Below are 25,424 nucleotides of genomic sequence, written 5' to 3' on the forward strand. Positions count from 1 at the left end.
CAGGGGTACAACTCCTTTCCCTCGGGATCTCCTTGTAGCAAACCCCCCCGATGGCAAAGTCCGAGGCATCAGCTTCCACTATGAAGGGACGGTTCGGATCAGCGAAGCGCAAAATGGGTTCGGTAGCGAATTTCTCTTTTAACTCCTCAAAAGCCTTTGTAGCGTGCTCTGTCCATTGGAACTTTTTCTTTCCCCTTAAACAGTCGGTCAGGGGAGCCGTTAGTTTGGAAAACCCCGGGATGAATTTCCTGTAGAAGTTAGCAAACCCTAGAAACCGTTGCACATCCTTTTTCGTGACGGGTTGCCCCCAGTCCTTTATGCAACTCACTTTCCCTGGGTCCATCTCCACTCCTCCCGCTGAGATTCGATACCCCAGGAAGTCCAAAGACTCGAGGTCAAACCCACATTTCTCCAACTTAGCATACAGGTGGTTTTCTCTCAGTCTCTTTAACACGGTTCTTACGTGTCAGTCGTGATCCTCTTGATTCTCCGAAAACACCAGGATATCATCTAAGTAACAGATTACATACGTGTCCAGTAAGTCTCTAAATACATCGTTCATGAATTTTTTGAAAATTCCTGGACTTTCCGAAAGCCCGAACGGCATGACAAGGTATTCAAATTGACCGTAACACGTGAGGAACCCCGTTTTCCATTCATGTCCCTCCTTCATTCTGATCAGATTGTAGGCTCTCCACAAGTCCAACTTTGTGAAAATCTTGGCTGAACGTAGCCGATCTAGCAACTCTGAGATTAAAGGCAGTGGGTAGCTGTTAGGGGTGGTGATCTGATTCAGTGCGCGGTAATCATTACACGGCCTGAGCTCCCCCCCCCTTCTTCTTCATGAACAACAAAGGTGCCCCAGCCGGAGACTGTGACGGGCGAATGAATCCTCACTTCAGGTTCTTTTCCAAGAACTCTTTCAGAGCCACCCTTTCAGTCTCTGTGAGCGAGTAAATCCTTCCCGACGGTATGCTGGCCCCTGGCACAAGATCGATCGTACAGTCGTAAGGACGGTGGGGGAGTAAGGTTTCCGTTTCCTTTTCGTCAAACACATCTTGGAATTCCTCATACTTCGGAGGGAGCATCGCTGGCGTGCCCTCTTGTATGGCTCCCGCTAAGGTGTTCTTGATTCCTTCTGGTTGGCAGTTCTCCTGACAGTACTGAGATGTGAACCACACCACCGCCTCCTTCCAACTTATTTTAGGCTCGTGCATGGCGAGCCAGGGCATCCCCAGAATCACCTCAAAGCTTGAAAGATCTGACACATACAGTGAGATGAGCTCTTCATGCCCGGGAATTTGAAGCTTCAATTCCTCCGTGGCTTGCGTTACCACCCCCCTGACTTCAGTGGTCTCCCGTCAATGGTCTCCACGGAAAGGGGGGTGTCCAGTGTCCAGCTAGAGATGCCATAACGCTTGGCCAGCTTTGCGTCGATGAAGTTGGTGGAGGCTCCACTGTCGATTAAGGCAGTAGAGTTGAACATCACTCCTCTGGCAGTTGTAATCCGCACAGGTAGAACCAGCACTCTTTTGGAGGGAGGCTGGGTCATCGGGGGGCCTTTGTACAACGCTGCCCCCAGCCCACTGGCCTTCACGTGGACTGGGTGTTCTAGTTTTCCGACGGCTCCGTCTTCCCCTTCTTTAGCCCACAGTCTCTGGCCATATGACCCGGTTTGGAACAATAGAAACATAAGCGTTCTTGGCGTCGTCTCTCTTTCTCTTCTTCCGAGAGCCTTGGTCTGCCCCCCCCTGCCCTTCGGTCGCTCTACCCGTCGTTCCCGAAGTGGAGGGATTCTTGCTGTGAGGCGCCGAGGCGGAGTATCTAGGGACCTCCTGTCTCTTCTCCAGGCGTCTACCCTCCAGTCGGTGATCGATCTGCAGGCACAGCTGAATAAGTTCTGGCAGGTCGGTGGGGGGGGGCGGTCCTGGCCAGTTCATCCAGGATCTCCGCGTTCCGTCCGCTCCGGTACATGAACATCAGGGCTGCCTCATTATAGCCAGTCTCTTGGGATAAAATTTTAAACGCATTAGTATACTCGGAAACAGTTCCTTTTTCTTGTTTCAGAGCGCCTACCTGCCGCGCTACAGTTTCCGCTCTTTGCGGGTCTTGAAACATCTCGGTCATTTCTTGTATGAATCCTCTGTACCTTCCTAGGAGAGCATCCTTTCTCACCAGATAAGGAGTCACCCACTTTGCAGCTTCTCCCTCCAGGAGGCTGATCACGAATGCCACTTTAGCCCCATCACCCGGAAATTCTGCATTCCTGACATCCAAGTATAGTTCACATTGAGCCACAAAGGTTGCCAACTGATCACTTTGTCCCGCATACTTTGGGGGTAATCCAATGGGCACCTTTACCGCTGCGGGTGGAGGGGCGGTTCACATCCGATCGATCGTGGCTTTCAAGGCCTGATTATCCATTTTCAGCGCCTTGACTGCTGCCAGCAAGGATTGAACATCCGTCTGTAAATCAGTCACATTAGTCCTCAAGAGTCTCACTTCTTCCGTCTCAGAAGTGGGATTTGTTCCCCCCTCCGCTCCCTTTGACATCTTGTCCTCGTCCCGTGGAGAGAGCGTTGAGAGTGATTTAGGTGGCTCTGTCAAGCTGTCAGGTCCAGGATGAGACTGAGGAACCAGACCAGTGGGTGAAAGCAATTCAGTTTTTATTACAGTGACATCCACACAAACGCTGCGCCTTCTCATAAAGCGCCACTGACTTACAGATCCTGTGACATGGAAAGATAGTTGACAGAGCGAAGTGCACTTTCCTGCCCAACTCTTAAGTAGGACCCAAACGGGCGCGAAGCCTTTCACTCCGCCTCAATCCACCCTCAGGGGCCACCTGTCTCCCCCTCCCCCTTTCTAGTCTCTTCACTCATCGTCGAGTACACGGTGAGGGGGGAAGCGCCGGCCCCTCCCCTTCTGAAGATTCCGACTCCGGTATGGGTGTAAGGGGAGGTCTGGGCGGAGGGGGAGGCGTGTGAACTTTCAAGGTTGGCTCCGTGACTCTGGCGCTCCCAGGATCTCTGTTGCTGGGCAACCCTATCTCTGGACATTCCTCTCCTTCTCCTTCGCTCAAGTCTGACAGGGGGCTCCCCTCCCCCTCGTCTTCTGACTCTAAATCCACGGGACCCCAATTCCACGTCCCGACACTTATGATCTGTACACAGCAGCGGCCGGTGGAATGGCACAAGTGAGGCTCCAGTGTTCTCACAGCTTTCCAACACCACGGGCTGCTGCCACTGACCGAGATGGAGAGGTGTGAGGTGCGGTGAACTCATTGTCATGCAGTGGAGCCAATCAAACACTCCTCCCACCACATGCCATGCTACACTGAGCTTCCTGCGCCTCAAACCCCCTCCTCTCAGTCAGTGACAGTGACCCACGGCGTTGGGAAGCTGAGAGAGCAATGGAGCTGTCCCACCAGCTGCTACTGCCTATACAAATATCACAGGGTTGGGCTATGCCTTAGTCATACAGCAGAAACAAAGTGAAAGGTCCTAGGTAGAGTTCCTGGCAACTCCAGTGACAAAGAGACTCAGGTAGTAGGGCTAAGAAAGACCTTTCTCTCCCCGAGGACTTGCAGAATACTTGTCAAGCGGAACAATGATCTGACTTGTTATAAGGCAGACAGTTTATATATGCATACATTCAACTTTCATATCATAATTGTGAGGTGTGGATACTTTTACTGCACATATAAGTGGGTCAGAGGGGACGAAATAGTTTGTGTTGCAGAAGGACTTTATATACTACAGCCCCCCCTGGGCTAATCCGCCCCATTTTATTTATTTCAATATACATAATGTATACCCCCTTCATTACAATTGTCTGTAAGCAGTGTCTTAGTAACTCAATACAATACATATAAAATCAGTTAAAACAATAAAATCAGAATTCAGTTAAAATGCCAGCTGAACTTCAGTAGGTGCTGCAAGTTCAACAGGGAGAGGGCTTGTCTGACCTCAACTGGAAGGGAGTTCCATAAAATTTGGCCCACTACACAGAATGCACGGCTCATGGTGGATACAAACTGTGCATCTGAGCCATGGGGGACCACTAGTGGCGACTCCCTTGAAGACCTCAGAGATTGGGTGGGGATATAATGAGTCAAGCAGTCCATAAAATATCCAGGATCCAAGTTGTTATGGGCCTTGCAATTAGTTTTTCCTTTATCTTTCCCTATGCAGGACTAAGCCACTGCCCAACCAGTTTTTGTAGCTCTCCCCTATCCTGGCATGTCTTGAGCAATACTAACTGTGTAAAACTGGTTGTCTGAATCACTGGATGCAAGTAACAATGGCTTTGCTGCCACTCAACCTGCCTCTGGGTTGTGGCAATGTGAAAAATGAATGCCAGTTCTCTTGCAGCAAACAGCTTCAACATTTCACATTAGCAGGATGTGGGCAAGGTCCTTGAAAGTGAGCAGAGCCTACTACTTCATAACGTTAAGGAGGAGTGAATTGTCCAGGTTCATGAAATAAAAAATACCTCCTGATGGTAGGAACTGGTGCCAATTGCCTGGAAGGAGGTGGCTTTGAGGCCACTCCTAAAAAAGATCCTGTGGGTGACTCCAACTATCAATCCATTGACGATATGCCATTTTAGAACAAGGTATATGAGCAAATGGGTATCATCCAAAAGTCCAGGCAGTCTTGGATGACACAGTTATTTCAATCCACATTAATCTGGTTTCTGGCCTAGATTTGCTATGGTTACCACAATAGATGGGAGGTCAGGTGGAGTGTGATCCAGCTAATTCTCCTTTACTTCTCAGTGGCCTTCAGCACCATTGACCATTGTTGGTATCACTTTGGGTTGATTGTCCAAAACAGAGATTGGGGGCACTGAAAACCAGTGGCTCCATTCCTATCTGCATGGTCATCTCCAGAAGGTGGTGCCAGGGACTATTGCTTTGCTTCACGACAATTATGCTATGCTATGATGCAGACGTATATGTTGTTTTTGCTGTTTAACATCTACATTAAATTGTTAAGTAAGATCATCTGAGTATTTGGAGTAAGGTGTTGTTGGTATACTGATAACACCCAAATCTTTTTCTCCCTTTCATCAAATTCTGGTAAAACTGTGGAGGTGCTGAAACAATGGCTGAAATCAAGCATGGACCCAAATAAACCGAAGCTCAATCCAGAAAAGGCAGATGAAATGTTGGCAGGCGCTTTTTCTGACTTAGGAGTAGTGTTCAGCCTGTTCTGAATGAAGCACAACTCCCCATGAAGGACCAAGTTTACAGCTTGGGTTCTAGCTTAACCTCTTGAATTAGAATACACATTCCTAAATTAAAAATGTACTCTGAAATCCAACACACATGTATGCACAACATTTCTGCTGATGCTCAAGACTACAGCATAAACTTAAACAATTATTGGGAAATATTTTAATTGTTGAATTAGAGTTTTTTCACTGTTACCTCCTCCTTATTTTAGTCATTCTCCCAATAGTTGAACATTCAAACAAAAGTGTGTACTCAAAACTCTCTGGAGGTTAAGAGAAGTTGGGTTGAGTACTGAAACTCCGGCTATTTGAAAATACCAGCCTAAACCATTGTAAGATGCCCACGTAAGTCAGTTCTAATTTTCTCATCATGATTTGCAGAGAATGAGTGATAACACATCCCTTTTCCAATGCAATGAAAAGCAATCATTCAGAAACAACCGTGAAAAGTGCAATATGAAATCTTGGGGCAGCTAGGTGGGTGGGTAACAACAGTGAGAGGGCTGTAACGCATCTGCCAGCTCACAGAAGTACTGCCAACTAACTTTGGCACAGCATCCTGCTCTCTCCTGCTGTCCTTGGCATGTGCTTCCTATGCGGGTTTTAGAGCTGATGATCCCATTCTGTGCCAATTGCCCTGTGCTAGGGAATTTTCAGCTGGCAAGAACTAAGTAACATCTGGCTCATTAGTGTTACAAGAGAGTAAGGCAATTAGGAGATTATTCATGCCCATGGTGTACACCAAATCTAGATGTTGGTATGCACTGGTGTGCAATTATAATGTGATTACAAGCTTTAATCAGGCGATTAGGTTTGGCTGATTCTAACAATAGAGGGATCTAATGGGACTTCATGGGATCCCCCTCTTAAATCAAGAAAACCAAAGAGATCAAAGCAGTCTGTGATAACAGCAATCTTTTTGACACCTCAAGGAGTTTTACAGCACATTTGCTCAGAGGTAAGCACTGATGTGTCAAGAAGGATGTATCTCAATTGTACAGGACTACAAGCCTAAGCAATAATGTTCAACTACACACAGATCCTCTGTGGTGAAGAGTGGTAAGCAGTGGTAACGCAGCCGAAGCTCTGCTCACGGCCGGAGTTCGATTCCAACGGAAGGAGGAAGTCGAATCTCAAGTAAGAGGGGTCGAGGTCCACTCAGCCTTCCATCCATCCGTGGTTGGTAAAATGAGTACCCGGCATATGCTGGGGGGTAAAGAAAGGCCGGGGAAGGAACTGGCAATCCCACCCCATATATACGGTCTGCCTAGTAAACGTCACAAGACGGCACCCTAAGAGTCAGAAGCAACTCGCGCTACAAGTGCGGGGACACCTTTACCTTTACCTTTACACCAGAGGATGAATCTTTAGATGACATTTCTTTGTTGTGTCCCATTTTCCTCTGCCCTGACCCCATGTTTCCTCTACCTGCTCTCCCCAAACAGGACATTCTCTGGGCCAGGAGGGAAATATTTAGTGGCACAATGAATTCAGCCTAGGGCTGAAATGCATTTGATTGAAATTTCTTCTGAAAACACAAATCTGTGTGGCTTCTTGTTGCAATACTGTGCAATACTTTGCTATTGTGTGATCTCGACTCAGGATTAAAATATGTTACCAGAATTACCATGTGTATTTTTACTCAAATTACTGTTTTGGTAACACAAATCTGTCAAAACCATTTGGAATTATTAGTTAAATAAATAAACAAACTGAAGACACTGAAACATTTTCAGAAACACACATTCAGCTAGAGATTCATATTGATTTTCTACCTAAAAGCCAAACTAGAAAGAACTAGGTACAATCCTTTATGAGGTGATGTTGATTCAAATGTGAAAAAAGGGTTAACAATTAGGTTTTAGATTAGAAAATGCTTGAACCAGGAGGTCATATTAACCAGTTTGAATTGCAGGATACACATTGTGAGTGAACAATGTATATTCTTTTCAAAGAAAAAGAAATGTTCTAATTGTTCTGAAATGATGAACTAGATTTTTCAATCAAACAATTTATAATTGATTTCTTAAAATAGGAAACCAGATTATATTGGTTTTTGCAGTCATGACTGCCCCCCTCCTCTCAAGAATTCTGGTTACTGAAATTTGCTAAGGGGGCTAATGATTCCTTTAGGCACCACTAGTCTCCCAGACAAACCTATTAGGTTTTCTGGAGAATCAGTTTAAGTCTATGGGGAAGATCTGGTTTGTGTGTGTGTGTTCATTTTCATGTGCTTCAATTCATTTTATTTAGTTATCTTAAGCACTCTGAGTAACTTGTGAGGAGTTGCAGACAAAGAACCATACTGCACACTGACCTATCCAGTTTCCAGGTGACCAAACTGGTTAGCATGATTCACATGTTCTGCATAAATTATAGGAAAGGAGAAGAAGAACAAAAAGCAGGGATGGCAGATGTTACCTAGCATGTTGTAGTAAAGTGGACTGGCGGGTCCACGGATAGTAAATGCAGTCATGACTAGAGGGGCCTCTACACCTGCAGGCAATTACAGAACAGAAAGTATCATTCACCATTCACAGGGGCCATGCACACACAAGCGCCTTTGCCCACACATGGAACATGGGAGGTGTGGCAAGAGGAGCAAGTGCTCAGCAAATACCTATCCATGAAACCAATGCAGTCCTCGAGACGTGGGCCTATGCACCTGCAGCAAATCCAGGTGGGAGAGAGAGGAAAAAGAGAGAAAACACTCATTAGCCATTGTACGGACAGAATAACAAAGAGTTTGCATTCTGCCTTGGGCCAGGCGGTTCATTATCATTCTCAGAGTTACCCAGTTGTCAGGAAATCATTGCTTGGGACATTTTTCAACACAAGCTACGAACAGCAGGAAACAAAAGAAGAGATGATGTTCCAAGACTGAATAGACTTTGATTCTTCAGCTACTTACCTCAACACAGGTCACTGTGGTGTTACAGAAATGCCCCAAGACATAGTTCATGTGCTAAGGTGAGGGACCAACTGATGCTCTTTTCTCGGAGCAGTGGCTTAATCCAACAGATCAATGGACAGTCATTAGTGATTGCAGCAGTGGGTTAACAGACAACAAGCAACACGTGAATCCATTTTTTAAATCTTGTCTTAAATACCAATCTGAGTGGGAATGGGCAACGAATGGACAAAGTATCTGGCAGATTTCTTGTTCTTTCTACATTATATCATATTAACTGTTTACAAAATTACCGTTTTTATTTTTTGCATAAACTTTTATACAGGAAAAAAGGCTGCTGTTATCTTAATAAGTGATCACATCCTAAAGAAATTAGGATTAGGTAATTATAGCAGGCATGAAAATAAAGCTGCGTCTAGAATGTAAGGTATGGATTTAAACACCATTTGGGGTATTTAAAAAAAGAGGAAAATTCAAATAGGCATATGGTATTTCAGCCGTCTTGGGCTTCAAGTGTTTGTACGTCATCCAGCCACAGATCTACTTGCATCGTTTCTTCTTGACATGGGACTCTCTGCAGTTCCCATAAAACTGTGCTGATACTGAAAGAAGCTGCAAACTTCTTCAGTTTCCTTTCTGTAGCACATCAAAAGAAGCTGGAGACTTTCTTCAACTATAAAAAAGGCCTTCTTCAAATTAGATGTCTGAAAGTCCATTAGCCACCTAGAGAGCTTGCTGCCTGCCTGTCTGGCTGGCACATAAAGGAATCTCTTCTCTTGGCACCTCTGTTGCGTCTCTGCTACACGAATTCTCACAGGCCTATGAAAAGCAAGCAGGACATGGTTGTATTGTTCTTTGGGACCTCACCTGTTGTCCAAGTCGACAAAACCTTTTGATTCAAATGCTTAGAAGCCTTCTTTTGTTTGTGCATTAGTTTTCTTTAGAAAGAAATACACTTTGGAATAAAGGAAGAATAAAATAAACTCCATTCTTACTTCTGTTGAGGACCTTCACTGATCGAAACAAATAAAGGGGAGATAGGACACAGTGCACTGTGAGGTGATGGAATGTGGCCCACAGTCATTGTCCTCAGAACAGCGAAAATGCTTGAAATCTTGAGATTCTTTTTTTTCTTGAAATATGCATTTAGTACAATACATCTAACAAGGGTTTCAAAGGCTATCTATATACGTTGAAGACAGCTTTGAATACATAATACCCAATCTCATCCAGCATCTCTGGCTGGTTGGGCAACTGCTGTAATGACAGAAGAGGCCTCCTACTTACACAGGGCAAAATCACTGTTGCAGTGACTAGCATACTGGGAAGACACAGACATGTAGAATAGTGGGGCAGCTGGCACAGTTTTACTGAGACAGATGAATACTTAAACACAACTGAATGAAACTAGTTTTCTTGAAAAGTGGTGTTCTGCTGGATGGTGGCATAAGGAGAGAAGACTTCCTTTATCATTAGAAATGACAATTGCACTATACTGAAATGGTACAGTGATATCTGCAGTGAGAATCCTCTTACACGGATCTGGAAGCAGGGAGTGGTTTCTGCCCATCCATATCACTTTTGAATGTGTTTACCCATAAGTTCAAATCCCCCAGTTTCCTCATTAATTTTGACTTTTTGGGGGTAGAGATTCACATGAACATTAGGATTTCCATATTTAAACACATACACATGGAAATATTTTCTATCAAAATATGCATTTCTAATCTCAAAGTACACATTTTAAAACATACTTTGATATTGTTTTTGAGCTGAGAACTGCATTGGAATATTGGGTAAGTGGAAAATGCAGTGGATAACTTACGTTTTGATGTGTACATTAGTCTGACAATCAAAGCCAGTTGCACATTTGAGGGGGGGCTGGGCAAAGTGCCCTCATCCCTGTGGGCCACCCTCTCACTTACCAGATGGGGTGGTGGCTGGGGCTATCTGGAGAACTGAGGCTGGGAATTCACCCTGTACATATAGCATTGCATTCTGGGTAAATCATTTTACCCATTTTAATTCCTTCAAATGCAGTGCTGTACTAATATACAGGAATGCATTCAGAAGAATTAAAAATGGTGGCAAGATCAAGGTCAGACAAACAAGAAGGAGATCCCTGGCTGAACCTGTTGTTATCAGCAGTGGATCCTACTTAGGCATCATGGCCTAGCATTTGCTTGAGCATGGCATGTTCTGGTGATAGGTCTGCTGGTAAGCAGAGATGAGGTTAGTGTATATCAGTGTAAAATTCCTCAAGAATCCCTACTCAGAAGTCATTGATCTGGTTTAACTGATTTAATTCCTGTAGTGGATGAATATCAAACTTTATTATAGGGCTGTATAGGGTTGGTATGGCAATGCATCTGCAATTTTTTGATGGACATTTTAGACATGTTACTTCTCTTAGTTTTGTTCCAGTAGTCAATCTGCCACAAATATTTACATGGAGTAGCATTTCAACAATTCCTATTGTGGACCAAATATCACGTTCCTAGCATTGCTTATTTTACTTCCAATTGTTTTGTATAGGGAGGAAAGAAACCTAAGGGCAGATTTCTATTAGAAAGCCATGAAGCTAGGAATAGGATCTGTTGGCCAGTGCTGGTTTGAAAGCATTCCATCAACCTAACAGGCTGGCATCGATTCGAGTTTGTTTTACTGATCCACATTTTTTCCTCAGAAAAAAAGCTGATATTGATATCAATATTTTTAAATGAAATATTTATTTAGTTATTAATTTATATCCACCCTGTAGGAGCTATTTTGAAGGAGTTATCAATATTTAAAAATATTGACATTTTGAAGGAAATACCAATATTTTAAAGGGAAATATTGCTAAATTATCATTCTTACAATTGATGTTTTAGAGGCAGATTTTTTTTAAAAAAAATTTTTTTTTCAAAAATAGCTGCAGAATCCTCAGCGACTGAGAATAAGTGAATTAATGGAAAATTCAGTACCAAATCCGAATTGGGTGGAATTCTAGCACATCCCTACATGAAGCTGGGGAATTATGAATGGAAAATTTCAAAAAGGGGGGGGAGGGAAAATGATAGTTCTGTCTCAAGGCTTATCTAAATGAATTCCTGACAAATCAGGCATTAATTCTAGACATCTGGGACACTCGTTATGACCACTCATAATAAGTTTAACATCACTACAGAGCAACAGGAAATGCCTTTAAAATGGGGAACAACCTCCATAAAATATCAGGGAAAATGCTATTGAGTGATATTTTGTTGTTGTTGTTGTGTTTGCTTTGTTTAGCTGCAGGGTTATTAATAGATATACATTTTTTCATTTAGCTGTCTCTCTGTTCATCGAGTATTCTGACTGGTGGCAAGAGAACACGTTTCACCTTTAATAATACAAAGATCAGGAAGTTATTAGGAAGCTCATTTGACTGAACCAAAACCAAACCACCTGCTCTAGAAGACAATTTTCCTGGTGATTTAGAGTAGGTGGATAGCTGAGAAAGTTGGCAAAATTATTGTTAATACCATCATTTTTCATGTCTTGGCAGTCCCAAGAAATGTCACATGTGAATTCTTACAGGAAGGACTAGCAAAACAAACATTTCTGAAGTAAACGCAACAGAACTAGGGGATGTGTTCCATGCCCTTCTTTGTGAAGAGGGTTGCCATGTGCATTCATTTCATCTTCCATAGCCTCCAGAAGTTCCAGCAAAAGAAATAATTCATGATATAAAATATTGAAGACTACTTTTGCCTGGAGAAATGTCCTTCCTTGTCTGTCTGATTGTAAGGACTGAATTCCAACTCGCGAATGGGCTTGGCTGTTTTGCTGTGTTTTTAAACTGACTTTGCTTGTATGCGTAACACTTTTTTCATATCATAGAGATAAAGAAGTGAGAAAAGCTGCACCTTGGCATTTCTACATGCCAAGCTATTGTTAAATGCATAGGACAAGAACCAGTAAACATTTAAGAACCTACATATGTAATTGGAAGAAGAATAAAGTTTGTATGGTACTATCCCTATATGAAGCATTCCCATTTTATTACATAATGGAATAACAACATATATCATTATAGTTTAACTCCATTTTACATCTTAATTATACTACTAGGAGCAGGATGTAATGCATCAGTCCCATCTTGAGTTAGAATGAAGTAATGTTACACAAACATCTTCTGGTAATGAGTGACACCATTAGAAATCTTCCATACCTTTCTCCCCGCCGCCAGCCCACTCTGTTGTTTTGTTCCAATAGTACTCCCAGTTTTCTTATTATATAACTCAGTTTTAAAAGGGCCATATAGAAGATGCCTCTACAACAGATTCTGGCAGCATCTCTGCAATCTTACTTTCATTTCCCTAATGGCTCTGTTGTAATTAGATTTGCAAAAACAGCAAAAGGTCTCATTTTGAATGGCAACAGCTGTTGACATCAACATTTTATTGAATAATTTACTGGTTTAATTTTAGCTGTAAAACAATAAAAGCCTCTTGTGAATGATTATTTTACAGGATGAAGATTTTGCTGTTGTTGTCTCTTGCTTTTGGTTGGGCATAGCCCAACTGTCTCATTGTAGGGTAACCATCTTTAACTCAAGTGGCCCATATTAAATGTTCACAATTTCCATTACTTCAGCTGTTGCAATGCCAGATTTCTTTATTATTATGCTAAAGCCTATATTCTGCATGCTGAACAGTAACATTTGAAAATGCACCGATTTAGAGCCTTGCTATAAGCTATGCACACCATGTAAAAAGTAGCCACATGCAAGCCAGACTGACTATTGAGAATTCCCCTCCAAAGATAGGCAGAGAAAGCTGGGTGGGATCATAGAGCTACTGGTCATCTTTCTCTATCAGTTGTTCTGTATCTTTGCTTACCGTATCTCTCCTGTTAGGGCTAATTTTCCCTATGGGCTGGGAGGGAGTGGAGAAGGGAAAACTAACTGATAGGAACAATAAGAAAAGCTATATGGACCAAGAAAAGCAGCCTGTGGCTCTACAGTCCCCACTAGCATTCTCTGCCTGCCTCTAGGTAAGTCTTCAGAATTCTCACCAGTCAGAGCCTGGAGATGTTCTAACTCAGGTTACCTTCAGGTGTGTTCTGGGAAATATGGACTCAAGCCAGGTTACTAAGCACAGCACTAAGCAATGGGTGAGCTATTTATATAGCAGTCTCTAATAGTATTGTTCTGCAACAAGCCAATGTTGCATTCTGGATATTACCTGGTCAGATGCTGCTAAAAAGGGTGAAAAACAACACACTTAGGGAATGAAAAATGTATTAATCTGCAAGCCCTGTCAGCTTGAGCTGGGCCACCTGGGTGTGATTTTTTTTTAATGGTTCATTCAGAAGTAATGTTATAAGTGACCTGGTTCTAGTTATGTTATAAGTGACCATAAGGATAATAATTCGAAAAGCATTCCATTGAAGTCTTCTGGAAGTGGACACTTTATTTTTAACAGTGTCCCATGACATCTACCCTGTAAACGTTAGTGCCAAATTATGATACTCAGAACCAAAGAAAGGGATCTTAAATAAATATGAATGAGTTTCTCTACCTGCGCTAGCTTTCATGTTAACAACTATTGGGGATGCTTCCACACAAGTGTGCACCATCATAAGGGGTATTCCACAGATAACAAGAGCTATTTTAATAGGTTTAAAGAAAAAGTGTTAAACACAAGTCATTGAAACATAGTAACTGAAGCAGAAATGTAATCACTGATACCTAAAAGCGAAACCCTAGAAGATAATGTTGTTTTCCACATATAGAGGGAAACAATTTTCATTAGACAAACTATTAGGGTCACACTTTATTAAATTAGGATCTTTATAGCTATGATGGAAGAAGGGGGAAAATAGTGAATGAACATATAGTCCAATGAAAGACATCATATTTTGTTTTAATATTTTTAGTTACTGTAAACCGCCCAGAGAGCTTCGGCTATGGGGCGGTATACAAGTATAATAAAATAAAAATAAATAAATATTTACAGACTTTTATAGAATCTAAAAGGTCAGAGAAATCCTAACCAAAAATGTCATCTTCTGCTGATGCATTTATAATAGCACTATCTATATACATAGTCTGTTACAGAATAATATAAGCAAAAATATGGGGTTCAGCCCAAATAACTTTTTCAAATCAACAATTTAAAAAAATTCATTTTACACATTGGTATACACACATCCTATACACACGCACACAAAGAGTCTCTCACTCTTTTGGACAATCCAACCCAAATCAAGCATTTTTAAACTTCACTGTTTTCAGTGGAAGACACTGAGCATGAGCTTCACTTTCCCAGTGAAACCAAATGGGTTTCAAAGTACTTAACTTAGGCTGCAATCTAATGCACACTTACCTGGGAGTAAGTGCCACTGAACCCAATGGAGGTTACTTCTGCATAGACATGTATTGGATTGCATCACGCTCTACATATATGTTGCACACCCACCCAAAGACACATAAAACACATGTTGTTGATAAAATTCATCTATAAACATAAAATCCAATCTACAAAATAGGAATTAATCAGGGGAAATTAAGACAGGCAGGCAAACATACATTTCTTATTTTGCAGATCTTTTTTAAAAATATAACATATAATAAACACTGGGAAATATAGGTACATGTCAATTATTTAAAGCATATAAGCTTACCCTTGAGTACAGTTTGGGTGACAAGAGTGACATTCACGGTCCTCATCAGCGTATTTGAAAATAAAGCTGTTTGTCCCTTGTACACCATCAGGGCATTTTTCAACACAGTTGGGGCCATCTTTAAAATGGACGCATTTGGTGCAATGGTCTGCTCCCTACACAGACAAAAGGAACCACAGTGTCTTCACATCTCTCTCCCACTTTGGAGCTCCCCAAGATGTAGTACCCGCAAGTATTTTGAAACACAGTTTCAACATATCTTAGTTTATCCCTGGGATTAACAGTTTTTACTTTTAAGGCTCATGAAGAAGCCCTTGAAAACAATTTTGAGATTGCTGCAAAGGCAGAAAATGGCCATTCACAACCTGTTTGGCATAAGTCACTAGGAGGATGCTACACCACATATCCAGAGTCTACACAGGCTTCCTTTTGCTTCCCAAGACTCTAAGCTCAGTTTAGTCTCTATGTATCTTAAGGCCTAACTGTACAGTAGCTATTTATTTGCTGCATCGGATCCAGACATCTTCCCTGAATGCATCATTTGTATTGCAGGAAGCTCACATTTTCCCAGCAATCAGATACAAATTATGTTGTTGGGAAAGTTTAAGTCTTCTAGCGTGCCCATTCTAATGTTGCAAGTGCTGCATAAAATATGAGGTGTGAGTGTTGAAAGCACCAGCTGGACAGTAACAACCAAAATACTTGTATCTTTGCTACATGGGACCCATTCAAGTGTTGGGGTGGCTAGAATTGCTGCCTTTTACTTTGCTCAGATAATTCACAGATGAGCATTTCCAGCCGTCTCCACTCCAGAACTGGGTGGGGATGGCTGGAAACACTGTTTGTTACCCTACACAGAAGAACCTATGCAAAGTAAAAGGCAGCATTTCTCCCCACCCTTACTCCAGCACTAGAGTGAGGGTGGAGGGAAATGCTGCCTTTTACTGTTAAAGTGCAGGGACTTACCTTCAGTCTCAGTGCTGTGGTGCTTAGTACTGTCACAGGAACAAAAAGGGAAAAAAGCACCAAACGAAGGTCAAAAAGAGGAGAGACAAGCTGTGGTGCTAGTTACAGATTTATTATGTTGCTTGACGCGTTTCGGAATATATTCCTTCCTCAGGAGCGAAAAACATTCAAACAAACTCAAGTTAGTGTCGTGGAGACAACACACTGGTCATAAACAGAGGCATAACATTTAATTTTTTAAAAAAGTTTGGGACCTCTAGGGTTAAATAAAGATTTGAATTTTTCTGAGTACAAATAAAATAAGAAACAGGGTTTCTACATGGAAATTGGTTGACTGTCTGTTACAATTGTACATGCGCGTTGTTCACTGTAAGTACTAGCTGGATCAGTAAAATTCCCCAATGCAGTGATTATACAGCTGAGCTAATCTATATACTCAGTCTGAACACCAGCAGCCTTTGAGTTTGGTGTCTACTCAGTGTGGGGTTTTGGTAAAGAATTTTCATGGCTTTTACAGAGCCCAGAAAATATAGCTCCACAGGACAGCACAGGGCAACATTTGTTTGCATTTCTGGGGGGAGGAGTTTTTTAAGCTGCTTTGTTATGGCAATTAAAAGGTTCTGTTTTATTTTAGCCATATATTGTGGTTTTATGTTACTGAATAGATGTGTCATTGTGAATCACTGGAAAGTTTTTTAATGTTTTTTAAATTATTTATATTGCGTGTGGCCTTTTAAAAATATTTTTCAAAAATGTTATGCCTCTGTTTATGACCAGTGTGTTGTCTCCACGACACTAATTTGAGTTTGTTTGAATGTTTTTCGCTCCTGAGGAAGGAATATATTCCGAAACGCGTTAAGCAACATAATAAATCTGTAACTAGCACCACAGCTTGTCTCTCCTCTTTTTGAGCTTAGCACTGCTATCAGAAATAAAAGATTTCTGTGCCTGCTCTTTAGAGAGGATTTGTAAAAAAAACAGGCAGAGGGACGTTATATTAGATCACTCTCTAAAGAACAGACAGAGAGCTTTATCTCCTGATCAGATCAGGATAAAAGTTGGCAGGGGCTAGCAGGCCACTTCCTGTAACTTAAAGGGGTAGTTATGCTCCACAGGCCACAGTTTAGCCTCCCTGCAGTATACTATGCTGATTCTCAATTTTTCTGCTTTCTTTATTTGATTACTTGTTTTAATCTCTTTAGTAGATATGCATTCACTCCACTATGCTTCCGGAGCACTCATGGTGAAAAAACAGTTTGGAAAGCAGAACAGCTACTCCTTCCCATGCACTGCTCCCCTCCCCTAATTCGGGAATCAGGGCTGGATTTTATTTTTTTATTTTGTTTGCAGGCTATGCAACGTTAGCACTCATCCAGCTCTGTTTTCTACATAACAATATAAAGTAAAACACATCAGCCCCAAAAATAACTTTACTTAAAATTTGAGCACACTGTGATTATGCTTTGGAGTTTACAACCAGCTATTTGGAATAGTTATAACAAAAGAATGTTAAATATAGAAGTTATGAATAAAGTCTGCTTAGCAACTATCCATTATGATGTAATTCTGCTGCCTCTAGATTGTACTCACCGGCCCCCGACATGTGATCCTCTTGTTGTCCATCTTCTCACATTGAGGGTCGCATTCCATGCAGACAGAACCATTTGCAAACTCCCTATATTCTCTGGGGGGGGGGAAACAGGCAAGTTAGGGATGCTGGAGGGTTGCCAGAGTAGGTTCAGCATAGAGCAGGTTCAAATTCTGATGCAAACATTATTGTTCTGCTAGAGAGGACACTTATCCACCAAATCTGTCTCTTCTCTGGTTCTATCCAATTTACTTCCCTGTCAAGCAGAAAAATAGTGGTGGCTGGATATACGAAGTCTAAGAATGGAGATGCATATCCTGTGATATTGAGAGACTTCATGCAGTAGTGTGCAGGGCATGTGAACTCTGGGCGTGGAAAAGTAGAAACAGCTCCATGGCAGTATGTGGAAGCAGTATGTTCTAAATACCAGCTGCTGGAAACTGCAGGAGGGGAAAGTACGCTTGCTTGCAGGTTTCCCATGAGCAACTGGTTGGCCACTGTGAGAACAGAACGCTAGACTAGATGGGCCACTGACTTGATTCAGCAGGCTCTTCTTAAGAAATAAAATAACTTGTGAGAGTAGTTAAAAGTGTAACAAGAAAGTTGTCGGAGTTGTAGCTCCATGGCATGGATGAACACCATTCTGACTTAATTTTGTTCAGACGTCATCAATTTCATCATGACATTTTGCAGCCTCTTTAGGATGTGTGAAACTTATCCTACCTTTGTGTGTGTAGAGGGGTGGGAGGAATGCCTTGTCCAAATGCTACATATACAGAATTATGTTTCAGCTAAAACTATGAATGACTTCTGGTGCCTCGGAATTCATATGGTTGGAACTGGCACTCGTGTCAGGGTGGTACAGGTGATCAGAATAGCATTAGACCATCAGCAGAGCTTGGACAAGTTACTTTTTTGAACTACAACTCCCATCAGTCTCAGCCAGCATGGCTACTGGATTGAGCTGATGGGAGCTGTAGTTCAAAAAAGTAACTTTTCCAAGCTCTGAGTCCATCAGTCCCTGATCTTCCATCGTGATAATCTGTCGAAGGACAGATCAGGGAATAGGGATTCAGCCTGTGCTGGATGGGGTTACACTCCCCCTGAAGGCACAGGTTCCCAGTTTGGGTGTGCTCCTGGACTCAGCTCTGAACTTGGAGGCCCAGGTCTCGGCGGTGGCCAGGAGTGCTTTTGCCCAGTTAAGACTGGTGCGCCAGCTGCGCCCATTCCTGGAAACACCTGATTTGACTATGGTGATGCATGCCTTAGTTACATCCCGTTTAGATTACTGTAATGCGCTCTACATGGGGCTGCCTTTGAAAACTGTTCAGAAACTTAAACTGGTACAAAGTGCTGCAGCCAGAGTGTTAACTGGGGCTGGTTACAGGGACCATACAACCCCCTTGTTACAACAGCTCCACTGGCTGCCAGTCTGTTTCCGGTCACAATTCAAAGTGCTGGTTTTGACCTATAAAGCCCTATACGGCCTAGGTCCAGGCTATTTGTCAGACTGTATCTCCCTATATGAGCCTACCCGGGCCCTGAGATCTTCAGGAGAGGCCCTTCTCTCAGTCCCAATACCTTCTCTCAGTCCCAATACCTTCACAAGCACAATTGGTGGGGATGCGAGATAGGGCCTTCTCGGTGGCTGCTCCTAGGTACTGGAACTCCCTTCCTAGGGAGGCACGAATGGCCCCCTCCTTGCTATCCTCCTGTCGGCAAGTAAAGACTTTTTTATTCCGACGGGCTTTTGAGATAGGCGGTGTTTAGGATTGGGCTCTACAAGGTTTGTTTACTGTTTATGCTGTTATTTGTATTATTTTATATTGTTTTTTAGTATTTTAAGTGCCCGTTTCATGGTTTTCAGGTTGCGTATAGTTTAATAGTATCTTAATTGTATATTTTTGTATGTTTTTAACTACATGTAGTTTTATTTGTAAGCCACCCTGAGTTCCAGTTTGGAAAAAGGGCGGGGTAAAAATAAAGTTTCATTCATTCATTCATAATAATTCTGCCTAGCACTAGATGTGGCTATGGCCCACTGACCACAGAGTTAGACTGGCCTACTAGCCCATATAGTTCCCAAACCCTGATGTAAATACTAGACAGGTTTGTTGCAAGGGGAGGACACTGGGGCAATGGCTGAACCAGAAAGATATTGTCTCCTTACCCAATATTCCCATCTCTGGTGAATTTCTATTAAACATCTATGATACCTGTAATACAAGGTCCTGAGTAGCAGTGGCTCTGATTCCCAACAAACATTTATATTAAAAATCTCCTAGCGTGGGGAAGATATTTGCATAAGTCATGTCATGGGCACCTATTGGATTATGCCATAATGCGGAGCTGTGGTCCTTCAGATGTTGTTAGGACTCCATTGGCCCCGCCAGCTTGGCCAATCAGGGACTAGTAATCCAGTAACATCTGAAAGGCCACAGGTTCCCCACCTCTGACATAATGTCTGGTGTAAGTAATCACACTGTTTAGGTGTTGCAGCTCACTGCTACCTGTTCCAATGGGGCAGCTGGCTGGAGGGAGAACTGCAAGCAGTTCCAGCCAAAGTCTCACATAATATATTATAATCCTCCTGGTATGAGAAGTCAGTTGATACAGGAGGACGCATCGGGTGCTACCAAGATGCTATCAGGTCTGGTGATTTCCTCAGTCTAAGTACCATTTATGGAAGAGGGCACCTAGTTCTTGCTCTGTGCATTATGGGCCTTAAGCCAGGCTGTCTCTAGCTGGTGTCTGGCCAGTGCTAGCTGTCCTCCAGCCTGCCTCCAGTAACATGTTTTTGGTCTGCCCACCTCCAAGGTTACCCACCCCTGCCTTAATCAGTCCCAAATACACATGTCTTTGCCCTGGCCATTTGAAATTTTCTACCAACCCCAGAATGTTTTCTCTTCAGAGCTATGCACTCATCCTCTGCTGTGCTGTTCTGGAGTGCAACCCACAGGACCGTAACATTTTCTCAAACCAAAATGGCAATGGTAGCAACTGCCTTCTATCTTTAGTTCTACTGTTAGACTACAACACAACTCAGCCATGCTAATACAGCTTGCTCTCTCTCTCAAGAAGGCTATAGGAGTAGGGATATGTCTGTAGCTGGCTAATGCTGGTACAATACTACCCATTTCCAATGTTTAGAGAAGGCTTGCCATGTGCAAGAGCCCTAAAGCAGGTGTGGGAAACCTTTGACCAGATAACTCACATCAGCCCCAGCAAGTATGGCCCATGGTGAGGGATGATGGGCATTATAACATCTGGAGGGCTGAAGGTTCCCCATCCCTGCCCTAAAGGGATGAGATTGGCAGCAATCAATTTTTATTTTCCCTGATTTTTTTCTGAAAATAAGAATTATTGTCCCTAACCCATCTTCAAGAGATCAGCTGCAGTACTCCATATGTAATATCAGCAAGCCACCCATTTAAGATATTATCAAACTGGCCAGTTTTCATTGGTTTAATTTTAGGGTCTCACTCACAACACATTTTCTCAAACACAACAAACCAAATGAATCACATCGCACCCCCGTATGTTTGCTTAGAGAGGCACAAAAGGACTATCATGAATGAGTAACAATAAACACAGTGAGATTCTAGACAGTTGGTGAAGTGCAATGTCTTGAAGTGCTCATGCAGAGTTTATTCATCAAGATTTTTCAGCACAATAGCATGATCTGGTGAACAAGCTGAGAGACAGAGAAGAAAGAGAGTGGTCTGAACGTAAATCTATTTTCTATATGCCCTTCTTGAAGTAGGGAGAAAAACTATGTAACTGATACATTTGTGAGTCTTATAGTACTATGAATTTGAGAAACAAGCCAATCCACTGATCTTCTACTTTCATGCCTAGCCTAAGGCTAGATCTACACTCTTGGTGGAAGACTCAACTTGGTGAACTTAAGTCTCTACTAAACAGCTAAAGTGTGAGATAAAGGACAATTTGCAACAGAGAAGAGGAAGATGGGAGAGGGATGCTGAAACCTTCCCTACCCACCACTTTCCCCCTGTGCTTGCCTCCCCACAGCTACTTTCCTTATGACATAGTGAGCACACACCAGTAGCACCAGCTGTGGGAAAGCAGCTGAAGAAGGGTGTTGGAGCGTTATCTGGCTGGCACCACACAGCCACACCACTGTTGTAAATATATATATAATATTGTAAAATGCAAGCTCATCATATCCTCAAGGGATTAGAAATTCAAAGACAAAATCCAGTTTAAAGTTTAGGAAGAACAATGATAAAGATGAATGGCTTGAACTCTTCCCTATAGCAATAGTTAGACCAAAAGTTAGTGTTAAGTGCCTGGGTTGGGGAGGCAAAGAAGAGCATCATTACCAAGAAGAACAATTATGAAGCATGAAATCATGATTTCTTGAAATTCAACTCTTGGATATACATGAGCAGTTTTTATTCTTTGCAGTGTTGTCTTTGTATATATGGAGGGACACCATCTAAAATTATACCTAGGAAGATTTTGTGAAAAGGTGTTGTTTTTTTACTACAGATTTTGAAAAGGAAATCTTTCAGGGAAATTGGCTATGATTACTAGATGCTAATGGGTAATTTGGATTTCTTTCATATATCCTCAGGATAGAACCTGTCTTTTTTTCAGTCCGCATATCCAAAAGCAGTTTAGCACATGCTTAATTGAAGCATATTGACTACTTAAGTTAAATACACTTTCTAAAAATCATCCCCAAGTAGGGGATATATTTTGCAGGAGGGAGGGGGTAATCATCCAAAATAAGACTCCTCAGAATCAATTAATATATTTACCCATTAACATTTGGGGGCAAAAAGTATGTTTTTGATAGGTTCAAAAATAACTCTTTGTCTTTTTAAAAACCCTGCCCATAGTTGTAGTTCAAACTGCTGCTGCTAAAGTTCCTTTTTGGTAGGGTTTATTTCTCAATCACTATGTGCTCCCAGCCAATCAGGGATCACATCATGAATTTTGCCACACAGTTTCACAAAGAGCAAATGAAGCCCTCACATTGACCTTACTCAGAATGAGGAAACAGGAAAGGGAACGCTTCCCTTTGTTGCCAAGGCAACTGGCACAACACTGCTTATGATGGCTTCATTGCCTACTCCACACCACTCTTTATTGCTGAGGTAATTGGACCAAAGCTCCTGGCCTTTTGTTTGTTTTTTGGGTTTTCTTTTTATGTGTGTTCAAAGAGTGACCAATGCAAACTGGGGGGGGGGGCACATGTTACCAAATTCTTCCAAGCTACATAGCAGGTGGATTGGACTATGAAATACCAACCCAAATTGTGTTTGCATGTGCCTCTCAATGTGTAGGGCAGTACAATATCTCAGAGAGATCAGGTCTCCTGCTCCCTGGCGCATTCACTATAGCTGCCCAATTTCCCTGCTTTTTAAAGTTTGATAGAAATATCTGTGGGCTATAGTTACGTTCTTAAACCGCAAGGTTTTTTGCCTATTAGTGAATTTATTTAAAATTATACCATTTGATATAATAAAAATCTTCAAGCGGTTTACAATTAAAATAGAACAGCATTCAATAAAATCCCCTACAACCTAAATAAAAAGCAAGATTAAAAAGGAAACAAAACTATGTATCATGAATAAAACTGAGCAGTGTATAAAGCAAAACAAAAAATAAAAATTAAGAATGAAGAATATGAGTCCATCAGGATGGAAAGGTAAGGCAATGTCTTGCAGCTGAAGCAGAAATGATATTGTCTCAGCAGCGTGTTAGAGCCCTGCCTTCCAAGTGCTGCATTTGGCCAATTAAAGGGCCAGTGCTTTTTTGTGTAGTTTTTAGCATTTTCTAGGAAGTGTGCAGACTGCTTGGGGGAAAGCTGTTTGGGGATCTCCTGCCTCTCCAAGGAGTATGTAGTCTAGGGATCTGAGTCTAGAGTGTCTCCTCAGGTTCAGTGGATGATCTCCAATGCCAGTGGATTCACATTGTGAGGCTGAGGGAATATATTCATTTCCCTCTCAGTGCTGCTGTTGTAGGAGGAGAACTCTGTATCTGAAGATTCCTGGTCTGGGCTCATGCCAATGTCAATGTATATTACTAGAAATAACCCCCTTTGGATATGTGCCCGTTTGCATGAGGAGCATCATATATGTCAAAGAACGTGGGCTTCAGATTGCACAAGTGAATCCACCTTGATTTCTTGTAGCGTTTTGTTTAGGCTGTTGGTCTGAGAGCACATATTAACATATAGTATTTCTCACTGAAAGTACTTGCATATTTTGTGCCACAAAATGCTTTTTTATCAAGGGATGTGAAAAATTATTCATGTTCCATCCTTTTGCTTTCCAAACACTGGCATCAGGTATTCTGGACCACTTTCTAGCCATCCAGTTTTTGCTGTTATGGCCTATCATTTCATAATAAAAGTACTAACCAGCAGTTCACATTGAGCTGGGCTATTGCTTAATGGTTCCACGTTTAAAACCCAACAAGCTATTTCACATTGTTTCAGTCTATTGTTTTCAACAGACTGGTTAGTTATTTTACTTCATACCAAGGTCATTAGTCTCCCCCTTCAAAGTTTATGCCAGTAACCCACCAATCATAGACTGGCCTAGTGATTTCACTTCATGCTAGGCTTTTATCATCATCATCATCCCATTTGGAAAGCTAATGGACATCACACAAGGATACTACATGGTGTCCAACAAGTATTCCTTGACTGTTGCTTGTATGGGACACAACATTGCTTTGGGATTAGAAAATCATGAATATTAGTAGGCTCCTTATCCCCTGGATTAGAACCTAACGACATGTTTGTTCCAGTTTCAATATAATGAACACACTTCTTGGCAAATTGAAAAAAATGCTGAGGGGGTGATATCTTACCCATCATAAAGATTGCAAGCCTTGACACAGGTCCTTCCCCTGATGAAGTGCTTACAGGACAAACATTGGTCTGGCCCTGGCCCCCAACATCCGTTTCTTGAGCATAACTGGCTGCACACCATCCCCTCTGCAGCTGTAAAATAAAGACAACAAGAACAATTTACAATATAGTTAAATGGTAAGCATGATTTTGAGATCCGGAAAGCTGATTTCTACCCCCACCTTTCATTATATGAAAAAAGAAAAAGCAGGCTAGACTCTCACTGTAATTAGGAATTCCTTTTGGCGTTAATGACTCTGGATCAGAGCATGGAGCAGTGTGGAATGACCTCCACTCAGAGAGGTTTGTCTTGCTACATTATTACTGTTACAGTAGGGCCCCGCTTTTCGGTGGCCCGTTTTTCGGCGTTCCGCTAATATGGCAGCTTTCAATTAGAGTAAGGCTCCACTCATACGGCGCTTGTTCCACTTTTACGGCATTGAGTTCTGCTTTTAGGCAGGTTTTGCTTTTAGGCAGGGGTCTGGAACGTAACCCGCCATATGAGTGGGGCCCTACTGTATTGTTAAGGCTTTTTGGGGAAGGGGTTATGGAAATCTACATGTTCAACAGACTTGGGGGTAATTACTAAAATTACAACAGCTGCTTTTCCTTTTTCAGTTCAGATTGTGTATTTGGGCTTTACTATGTGATTTTATATGCAATCTATGGTTGTTCTATATATTAGGGCCTGAGGTGATGTGCAAATGGGAAGGCAGTTTTAAACAAACAATTAATTCCAGAAGGCTTGGAATCAATGTGTTAGATCTTCCTGGACAACAAGAACTGGTGCTAACCTCAAAGAAACTGCAAGTGTTAGGAGCTCTCAGATCTTCTCAGGCTCAGATTAAAATTCAAGATGGAGAATTTTCACCCAGGCCAACACTTGAATCCTCTTCCCTTTCAACCCCACTTCCCTGGCTGGTGTAGCTGGTGGCAGAAAGCAGAGAGGGGGAAAAGGAGGTCTCTCTCTCTCTTCCCCTTGCTGATGTCTTGCATGCTGCGATCCAGGCAGCACACTAGGATTCAAGGTCTCTGTAGCTTTCAAGGGTTACCGCAATATCAGGAAAATTTGATTTCCCAGGAGCTACCAGGGCCTTGCATCCTCCTGATATACTGCTATGCACAAGAGATGAAAGGGGAGACCATCTGTCTCTCCACAGTTGCTTGCTACTGAGCATGCCATC

At 42.2% G+C, this 25,424-nt stretch overlaps 1 protein-coding gene across 6 annotated transcripts in view; it reads right to left on the minus strand.

The window, feature by feature from the left end:
* The window catches only part of ERBB4 (erb-b2 receptor tyrosine kinase 4), a 1,247,562-nt gene that overhangs the window by 221,715 nt on the left and 1,000,423 nt on the right, over positions 1–25,424 (minus strand). For 4 of the 6 annotated variants that reach the window (XM_061607686.1, XM_061607684.1, XM_061607681.1 and 1 more), the window contains 4 exons: positions 24,201–24,333; positions 17,357–17,450; positions 14,801–14,955; positions 7,660–7,734 (listed from right to left, as the gene is read on the minus strand). In XM_061607686.1, the coding sequence (XP_061463670.1) occupies positions 7,660–7,734; positions 14,801–14,955; positions 17,357–17,450; positions 24,201–24,333 (457 nt within the window). Of the gene's footprint in view, positions 1–7,659; positions 7,735–7,858; positions 7,904–14,800; positions 14,956–17,356; positions 17,451–24,200; positions 24,334–25,424 lie in introns of all 6 variants that reach the window. The other 2 variants (XM_061607685.1, XM_061607682.1) reach the window with 1 other exon arrangement.

This window comes from Rhineura floridana, chromosome 2 (assembly GCF_030035675.1).
Source record: "Rhineura floridana isolate rRhiFlo1 chromosome 2, rRhiFlo1.hap2, whole genome shotgun sequence".
Taxonomy (NCBI): domain Eukaryota; kingdom Metazoa; phylum Chordata; class Lepidosauria; order Squamata; family Rhineuridae; genus Rhineura; species Rhineura floridana.